The sequence below is a fragment of the Chelonoidis abingdonii genome, chromosome 20 (genome assembly GCF_003597395.2).
Source record: "Chelonoidis abingdonii isolate Lonesome George chromosome 20, CheloAbing_2.0, whole genome shotgun sequence".
Classification (NCBI taxonomy): Eukaryota; Metazoa; Chordata; order Testudines; family Testudinidae; genus Chelonoidis; species Chelonoidis abingdonii.
In genome coordinates this window covers 23,273,022-23,283,281 of record NC_133788.1, presented here as the reverse complement: position 1 = coordinate 23,283,281, position 10,260 = coordinate 23,273,022, and the positions used below count along the sequence as shown (strand labels likewise).

The following is a 10,260-nucleotide window of genomic DNA, read 5'->3' as shown; positions in this document are numbered from 1 at the left end:
GAGAGGAGGTTACAACACAACCCACAAACATGCACCCTTGCTCATGAAAGCAAGCATCCAGCAGAGAAGCAGCATTTCAGCTTAATCCCAATTGAACCAAGGGAGAGCTTCAGAGAAGGCCCTAGAGACTTTGGAACTCCTTGTAGTCTACACCCGTTTGGGGACGATGCTTGGTGCCTTTGGTTTAGCTTGTTAATAGTTTACATTTACTACATTCCCCAACTGGTTGGCAACTTAGTTCTGGCGGTGTTTTAACTCCTCTCACTGTAGGGGTGTTCATACAAGCTCTTAATATTTGCAAACAGTCTCATTACTACAGCTATACAAGAGAGACATCAGTGAAGTAGAAGCTCTTAGAAAGGGATTTATGGACAGGCAGGTAGATTTTAACCCTTCCCTGACTTCCTACTCCTATCCTGTGCCCTTCAAAGATACAGCAACACTTGGAACAGGCCAAATAAATTAGAAGAGTTCTTTTTTAGTGATTTATGAAGAATCATCTGCATAAGCAGTTCAGACCTCCTAATGTAAAGGAGACACGTATTTCAAGGAATGTCCTCCCCCAATAGATAACAGTTTACAATTAATGTTCCTGCGTTTGTGGAGACGATGAGAGACCCGTGGTATAAATGGAACATTCTTTCCACTAGAGGAACCAGACAGCCACGCCAGCCCAAAATACCCAGAGTTTAGGGGAATGATGATATACAGCCTGGAAGATACAAGTTAGTATCAGTGAGATTTAAACGTTCATTGAGTGCATTTCAAGCAAATCCAGGAGGGATGATTTTGGAGCCAATATAGTCCCTTTCTCTGCTCGGGGAAAGATGGACTTTGCCTATGGTCTAATTTCATCATGTAAATTAGATGTATATTCATTATAAACTGAAAAAAGCGCCCCTGGCCATAACCTTCAGTTATATGAGACAATCCTGCAAACTTGATCTCAACTCCCTTTTAAAATCCAGGTTTAAGAATTATACTAGTAAATGCAGAACCTTGTGTGGCTATGACACACCCAAGTTACTTGCTGCAAATCCTTAACAGGAATAAAGGGAGTCTCCATAGCTTCCCCTTTCCAAACAGACACATGCCACCTTAGATTCAGTTTGCCCTTACATGGAAATAACTTCTGAAAAATCACACATCAGGTGAGCAATGGAGCAGACCTTCCAACAAGCACAAGTTTTGTCCTTCTCAAAGATTTTTCGTCTCTCTGCCTTGTTAAAATAAGATGTGTTAAAGTACCCTTTTAGAATCTCACCCTGAATCTTCCTCCTATTCTCTATCTGAGAAATAAGAGGTAAACACCAGTACATTTCATTAACTGGGGAGTCACAGTTTATTTGGGATGGAGGAGCTGGGAGATTAGTCTGCCTTGCCATAGCCACTTGGCCCATTTTCCAACTTGAGTGTTGTAGAACAATCTGTTTACTTTGGGGTTTGCTGAGACCTGACCTACCCAATCCCTGTGGGCGTCTCCAACAGGGTAAAGTGGTTTATTTTCAATATTCCTTTGCTAGATTCATAAGGGGATTCAACTTCTAAGATCAGCCAGAGCAAGGTGTGCTTGGGAAAACTGGAGCGGCTCCCAAGAACTGGAGTGGACCACAAACCAATGGGTTAATGGGAAGTTTCTCACTAAACACTGACAAAAGTTGGTTACTTTGAAGAGGTGCTCCACTTGCCTATGCAGCACCTCGTTTCTGCTTCATTCAAAGTCTTCCAGCTGGCAAAGCACTCATACTGGCATCTGGGGAGAGTTCATTTCCACTCTACCTGAAAAAGGTAGTGGAGAGGAGACCGGCAGACAATGACAGTAACTTTCAAGTTTTCAAGGTAAGAACAATTTTTCATGACATCAAACTAAAAGGGAAATAACATCCCCACAGCTCTTGAGATAGAAACACCAGGAATGGAGAAAACCCAGCCCTCAAACAGACATCTTCAGGAATTTCACCATTTTTTGGCCTGCAGTTTTCCACATGACATAATAGTCTCACAGAAGTACTTGGTGCTTTTACCGCAGAAGGATCTCTAGGATGCTCCTAAAGTATTTGAAATCCCAGATACAGTCCTTCCCAAATTTTTCTGGGAACATTTGGCCAGAAGTTAGACTATTACAGCAAATGTCATTGGCTACATCAGTTGAATACCACAGGCCAAACAAGGCTCATTCATTCGCACTGCATAAAAACAGCAGAAGGGGCAGAGGGAAAAGGACTTTTTGGCTTTACTTTTTATTTTTTCCTGAAGACCAAAAGAAAAAAAATAGAAAAGAAAAGGATTCTCGTTATACCCGTAGCACATGAGAAGCAGTATATATAATCAGTATGTGTTTTAATGAAATACAGCAGCAATTCCCGATTCTCTCCACAGCAAACCCCAGCAAACATTTCTGTTTGGTTTTTACGGGAATGGCCGAGTTCTGGGGAGACATCTTTCACATCATAAGCTTCAGAAAAGGTTCTCTAAGAAAAAAAATTCATAAGTGTCATTATAAAATGTTAACTTTGGGCTGTAACAAATCGGGCTGATGATTTAACAGCTTCAAAGCCCCTGCTCAATAGAAAAGATACAGCAGAGATGGAAGTTTCCCACTGGAAGCCTTTACACCACTTTCACACTTATCCCCTCTCTGCTCTGTTTAATAACAACCTCCATTGGGCAGAAGTCAGTCATTAGAAACCAGCAGAAGTGTCCGCACAGCAATATTCTGCTGAACCAGCGTGGTGCATTAGGGGGGATAGATTATTTAGCTCCTTACTGTCCCCTCCAAAGGAAAGAATTCTTCCATAAATGTCCAAGATTGATTTCACTCATCAGAAGCAAGAGATTTGCATCAGAGGTCATAAGTACTTGACCTTTCAGTGGAGAAGACGTGGAAAGCTGGAAGTGCTCTAATCAGAACAGTGGTGTAAATTCCAGTGGAAGACACCCATCTATGTCAAAGACCCAAGTGAAAGCCTAAAGCTTACAAAAGTGCTGTACAAATTAAACACATGCAAAACAGTGTTCCACTAGCTAGGGAGACTTTCACAGCATTCAATATTGCATGGAACAGGACCAGAATGCTCTATTTTCCTTAGAAGCAGTTACTCATCTTTGTATTAGTAAAATTATAGCAGGAACTGGAGGAAGGAAAAATATCAAACTGAATGAATACTGCAAAGTGTCTCTAGAAGTCAAAAGCATGGCTCGTACTAAACACATCAGAGCATCACTCTGCATAAAAGAGTCCCAAAATAAGAAGATTTTACCAAATGATACTAAGTACCACTCTATCCTTTGTCATCATTTGAACAATAGTGCATGTCCAGGGGGGTCCTTTCTTGGACCCTTATTGCTGGGCTCATGTTGGAGTAAAGGTTTCTTTTACAGGTTGTGTCTATAAACTAAGCATGTAAGTGAACAAAAACATTGATTAAAAAAGGGTAAAAATCTCTAAGTGTAAGAAAAAGCTGTTAGTCATACACTGACGCAGAAATGTAGTTATTTTCAATAAAAATTGGACTCAGAACAAGGTGAAATATCTGAGTAGGTTTTAATAGCAAAATTGTTCTTATTTTTTGAACAGGCTAATGGAATGTCCTACCTGGATATGTCTTGAATATTTTTGCTTCACAGTCCTGCTGCACCAGGCCAAAGTCTCAGAGGTGAGGATTCTATTTGCAGTTAATAGTGCAGAACAACTCCTGACAAGACTCTCAGACTATCTTCCATGGCTTTTACTGTAACATTAGCATAACTTCAGACATTTAAACCACTTTTTGTCAAGAGCCAAAACATGGGATTTCACTAGCTCTTTGTTTTAGGGGGAGGGCAGAAGAATCACAGTCAGGGGGTTGGATTCGCAGCAGGCTAATGGATTGGATAAAAAGTAGGTATTTCACGTAGCAGAACCCCTTACAATAACTAACTTAGTGGGAAATGTTAAAGTCATAGCACAGCCCTAGATCAATTTGGAGGAGGGGAAAAGGCGACAGGGAAAATGGAAGGGAAGCAGCTTCAGGCTCAATCCTTGGCTTCCAAGATAATATATTCAGAAAAATATTGCATGAAAAGCCTTAGGTTTTAGTTCTTTCATAGATGTATATTTACCAGTTTTCACAAAGACTGCAGGAATACGATTATAAACAATAAATTAGGACTTCATGTTGCTATCATTTGGCATAACACAATCAGGCAATTTTTCCTTTTAAATATAAGGCAACACAAGCCAACACATAATTTAATCTGTCTTTAGGCAGATTGCTTAACTTTGCTAAAGAGTAATCGCTGAAGAACAGTTTATAGTACACTTAAAAGAATTTAAATAATGACATGGTATAAGTGTACTATCTTACGCAAGGAATCAGAAAACATACTCTGCTAAGCTTTGAAACCTAAATATTTGTTACAGCCCAGAACTACACGTCTAAATTAAAAAATACAAATAAATGTTTTCTAATTTTTTCCATTTACGAAAATCTTTAAGAATCTCTAGCCAACTATGACATCACTTCAAAACTTGTAAATTGTTGTGTATTTTTTTAAAATTTTGTATGATGTCTTAAGATTTTAAATCATGCTTATTAAGGAAAGTTCAAGGAGCAAATACTTAAGGCTTTGTTTTTCAAAGGGCTGTGAGGGAGGCCAGTGAATGGCAGAGGCCAGTGGGTTCACTCATACACAATGCTACTCAAACCCACACTACCAGGCGACATTCATACAGAAATATTACACGAAGTTACAGTGTAGAGCAATATTTGTAGCCAGTGTACATCTAAAGAATCAATGCATTTACTTCTTTTTTTAAATTCCAAACTCGACTGTGATCATTATGTTCAAGTATTAATCTCACTTACAGAGATGAGAAACTTCCTACTTACAATAAATTTAGCTTTAAAAGAAGGGACGTTTCAATAGGCTGAAGAGAATGAGACACTGAGGTTAGTGTTCTATTGGTCACCAACTCATTTAGCTGCTTTAGGTGATGTGGGGAGGAAAAAGTAGTAGTTAGGCACAGAGAATCTAGGAAAAAGAGTACTTTAAAAATAGCTTAAATGATAATTCCCAGATATGAGAACTGTTCTATCATATCTATGGTGGTGCTTTAACATACAAGAACAGAGTGTTGTAAGTCTCACCATGTCTCATGGTTAGAGCTTCATTTCATAGCAAATACCTTTCATTTCACTGATGCTGTCGGAATGTGAGAACGCCATGCCAGTGACTATGTGCCCTTCCTTTAAAGTGGAGACAGACTTCTAACTATGCTTATCTATCCTGAAATTAATTCTACCTATTGGAGAAGCAACTGAACCCTTTGTGGGGTCATCAATGGGTCTAGATTCCTGGAATAAAACCTCAAGACAGCACTTTGTATCAGGAAATCTAGACTCCTAGCAGCGAGGGGTCCAGACATAGTTAGCTTTAAAATGGTGAAGTGGAAGCAAAGAGGGAAGGAGGCAGCTACAATTGCAGCTATGCATCCTACATCCTAAAACTGCCACTCCCATACCCTGTCCTCAGCAGTGTGTCCAGAAGATCTGTGAGGGACTTTTCACTCTGGAGATAGACCAAAGTCAAAATGATAAACGCAGAACTCCACAAGAGCTAGCAAAAAGCTTCTTCCTATGTTAATGCCTAAATATATAACCCTAGCTAAACCCTTTCAAAGGTAGGCTTCCTCTTCAATTAAATAAGCCTCTAATCAGTGCAAATGGTCAATGTTTAATGCATTTAATGAAACAGGCTTTCGAGTTGAAAATAAGCCCTACTTCCTGACAAATTCTGTTGCTCTTCATCTGCAGAGGAAATTTAAATGGAAATGTAAGCATCTATGCTACCTAGCTCTTTAAGAGCTGGCTATCAGATAACTGTGAACCCGGCAGCAACTTAACAGACCAGCAAGTAGTCACCAAGCAGAAGGCAAAAGCTGAGCAAAGAGGATTCTGTGGTGAAGAAACAGCTGGTAGGTGCAGTAGTGTAATCAAGTTATTTGAAACAAAAAGACATGTTATATATTTGATGCTAACAAGTGAAAATGTGGATGTAAAGCTTTTAATACACATTTAGTCTTGTTTCAATGATTATAATGATCACACAAGTTTGCAAATTAAAAATACTTTACTTATTAATTAAAATTAAGACTAAACCTCTAATTTTGTCTGTGAAAGTGACTGCAGCCTATCTATACCCCGGGTGCTGAATATGAAGATTTCGACTATCAGTTGGTTCAGGTGCTCGGTTCATGGGAGGGCGATGGACTTTTCCCAGCACAGCCATACTCTGATCTCTGAAGCAAGCCTGCTGGAAGTCCCCACTTAGGTAATCCATGGTCTGCATCACATTATTCTGGCTGGACGAACCAGCTCCGGCTCTATAATGAGCTCCTGCTGCACAATCTAGTGGTGCCCCTGCTGGCTGTCCTCCATGAAAAGGCATGGCAAGGTCCTGTGACCCAGAGCTGTCACTGTTTGGTGTGGGCAGAATGTTATTCCATATGGGCTGGAAATAGTGCCCATTAGTATATGGCAAGGGTCCCTGCAATCCATTCACAGGTGGGGAAGGTGTAGGCTTCTCAATAGGAGGCTTTAAGTTGAAAGACTGGCCCATGCACAGTTCTTGGGGGTAGTTTGAAGTTTTACCAGGAAAACCTTGCCCTGCAATCTCTCTCTGAGGGTGCTTCCCCGCAAGTCCAGTAGGTCCAGCAGCATCGCCACACATTTGCTGGAGATGTGCAAGCTGATGCTGGTTCCATGCAACTGATTTCATTTCATTCTGATATGCAGATGGCACCCTGTTGATGTTTATCATGGGTAAATTAACAGAGGCAGAAGAAGGAATAGCAGCAGCATGATCTACAGGGTTTACTACACAGGAAGGCATGGGAGTGGGAACATTGTGAGTCGATACCCTGGTACTTGCATTGATAAGCAGGTTGCGACTTATGGGGCTCGGGTTTGCAATCTGTCCCTCACATACTGAGGTAGTGCTAATGCCAGCTCTGGCCTGGCAGAACTGGTTAATCTGGTGCACAATGCTGCTCAGGTCTGGTGGCTGGTTCTGCTGCAGAGTGGCAGCCATAGAGAGGGGAATGGTTGAGGTAGACACGGTCACATTCGGCGGTGCATCTGCATCTGGCATCTTTCTGCTTCCATGTAAACCTGGCTGCAGCAAAGTGTTTGCAGGGTGCTGCAGAGTCTGATGTGCCATGGTCTGCGGATGCTGCAAGCTCTGTGGCTGCTGCATATTCTGAGGGTGTGGCAAAGTCTGCGGCTGCGGTATACCCTGAGGGTGTGTTAAGCTTTGTGGCTGCGGTATACTCTGGGGGTGTGGCAGAGTCTGTGCATGCTGAAGGGCCTGCTGGCGAGCAAGCGCCTGAGGGTGGTTTAAAGTGCTAGGTGCAACATATGGTGTGGAAGGGGGATTCATCATTGCTTCCGGCAGCAGACGTGAGCGTGTTCCGTCAAAGTCTTTGATAATTCCTTTAGCTGGAGATTTGACTATTGCGAGCAGGCCTGTTTTTGTGGTGGGCTGAGATGGGTAAGGACTATACCTCTGGCCTGAAGTATCAAGTCCATTCACAGTACGGCGTATGTGTTTCCTCTGGGGAACTTTGACGCTGTTTGGAAAAATTTTTATAGTCAGTGGATTGTTGGCAACCTTCTTAGCATAAGCATCCAATTCTGCTGGGGTAGGATACTGAGCAGATCTCATCTTCTGTGTAGTGTCCCCTGTGAAGAGAGAGAGAGAATCCATCAGTACTGATCTGGTAAGAAACCGCTTTCCCTCAGAACAAGCAAGTTATGGTAGAACAGCATTCAAAAGATAAGAGCTGTATCTTCCCAAAACCAGTGTGCAAGCACCAGTTATCAGATTCTCTTCATCAGTGGAAACCAACATGATGCACCACTCAACTTCAGGCAAGACCAGCCCAAAGGGAGTAAAAATTGAACCAAACCATTTCTTAAACTAAGTTTATTCAGAAAATGTTTGTAGTTACATTAATCCTTGCAGGAGCAATGGCCAAAAGAGATGTGCCATTACAAACATATCAGGCGCCTGCTCCTCAGGGTATTTTCTAAGCTGGATAAGGTGGGGGAAATGCCACAGCCTAATTAATATTCTCTGAATTTAAATCTGCCTCTGTCCTCCCTCCCTATCCCCCATTCTTAATCCGTTCTTAGAATCCTGAGCTTCTAGTCTAGGAAACAGAGAAAGCAGTTAGCGACCAGAATGGAAAAATGCACAGAGTGTTGGTGAGAGCCCCATATAAAGTCATGTCATCTAAGCACTTCTTGAATTTCAATGTCAGCATTATTCTGAAATTGGGGCACTTAAATTTTTTAAATTGTCGTTGCTAGCAAATATTCAAAGGTTCTTTGAGAAGCCTTTAGCAATTCCAGTTTCGCCATGTTATACTGTATAATTCCCATTCTGGTAAAGATGCATTATTTTGAGCCTTTCAACTCTGTCCATCCCTACCCAACTAATCTCTATATTCACTATGACCATCAGTTTGGGAGAGTATCCTAACAACAAACAGCTAAAATCAGGGTACCACAACAGATCCTAAAGGCACATCTACCTACCACATGTGGGCAATATTATTCCAGACAGTCATCCTGTTCCATTTATTCTCACTTAGCAGATATCCACCTGGCTGAATGTTGAGCACCAGGTTGTCATTTGTAAAAGCAGCCAAGAGTCCTGTGGCACCTTATAGACTAACAGGCTGCCATCTGTACATGTGAGCAAAGGCCGTCTGAAAATCTAAGAGGGTGGAATGCACCTGTAGAGTGCTGTAGTCTCATTCCACACAGACAGCACATTTCCCTTCACAGCTATACTGGCTGCCTCTCATAACCTATTGGTTTAAAAACAATTTTATAGATCTTCCAATATAGGCTTGTGCCTTCCTCAATCCCATTCCCTTTTTGCTTGATTTTTCACTTTGCAGTTTTTGTCCACCAAAAAAGCAGCTCCTCTCTAACAGAACAAGATGTGCAGCTCCTCCACATGTTACTGCAGTGCTTTGCTGGTAGGGGGTTCTGCAGCTGACCTCTCCAGAGCAGAGCAGGTCCACTGCCAGTGCACTTGGTACCTCACTGTCCCAAGAGGAAGAGACCTAGGAACTACAGCTTACCAGAGGTCATGCTGCTACCAGGGAGGTAAATCTCTGCTTGAACATATGCACTTGATTATAGCCTTTTGGAAAGCAAAGAAGAAGTTATCTGCCAAGAACGGTTAAGGTCTATGCAGCATTAATAGCTCCCATTCAATCACTGTCTGCAAAGCATATTATTTTAGTCTCTAAAACTGAAGGCAGGGAACTGCTTCTATGAGAAAAGCTGTCCTTAGAAACCAAGGGCAATGCAAGAGATGATGTGATGGATACCAAAAGGAGAAGCAGTTATAACGAAATTAAATACATCCTTTATAAGCTACAGTAGTTGTTTCTTTAGCACAGCATGCACTCAGATATGCAGCTGGCAGTTTACCTATCCATCTTCATTGTTTCTGAGCTGTCTCTCACCATGGTGTTTAAGCACTGGCATCTACCACCCTCCCTATTAATAAGAGAAATATCAAATGAGTATTTCAGTAACAAACATCCTCTTTGTTCTCATGTCTCACCTCCCCCTGTCATGCAGGTTCTAACTTTCTTTTTGAATGAGCTCTTGCATTTCTAATGAAGTCAGGATTGTCTCCAAGTTAGACTTAGCAATGCTACTCCTCTGTTGCCAGGTTTCTGTCAGCAGCTCTCAAAACTTTGTTGGCTTTATTTTTAGCAGGTAGTTCTATTCCTTCTGATCTTCTCTGCCTTTTCCAGAGATACCTACCCTGGAAATGTGCTAGGTAATTCTGATGAAAGAGTAACTGATCAGGCTGAAGGGAATCCATGCCTTTATGCAACATGGGTTGTGTGAACTTGGCCAATTTCAGATAGAGTTTCTACTCAACACTTCAAGACCTCTTTCTTTTACATTCTATGGAAAAACTAGACAAGACTTTCAGAAGTTCAGCATCAAACTGGGTAATGAATGTTATTAGTGACAAAGTATATTGGATAGTTTGCCATCTTTCCAGTAGATAAGGTCTTGGGTGTACTTTGACAATGCATTACAAAGGAAGCAGTTAAAATATTTATCACATTTTAATATGCAAAACTGAACAGTTTGCGTCTATCATCTATAGCTCTGAACTCCAAAGTTCCTTAAATAGTTTTACTTTAAGACTGAAAACAAGCCTCAGTTCAAGTTAAACATGTGC

At 41.3% G+C, this 10,260-nt stretch overlaps 1 protein-coding gene across 3 annotated transcripts in view; it reads right to left on the bottom strand.

Moving 5' to 3' along the window:
* Window positions 1–2,323: 2,323 nt before the first annotated feature.
* The window catches only part of FAM222B (family with sequence similarity 222 member B), a 32,769-nt gene continuing 24,832 nt past the window's right edge, over window positions 2,324–10,260 (bottom strand). For 2 of the 3 annotated variants that reach the window (XM_032788716.2, XM_032788715.2), the window contains exon 3: window positions 2,324–7,721. In XM_032788716.2, the coding sequence (XP_032644607.1) occupies window positions 6,172–7,721 (1,550 nt within the window). In that variant the 3' untranslated portion in view covers window positions 2,324–6,171. Of the gene's footprint in view, window positions 7,722–9,488; window positions 9,994–10,260 lie in introns of those variants that run through there. The other variant, XM_032788720.2, reaches the window with a different exon arrangement.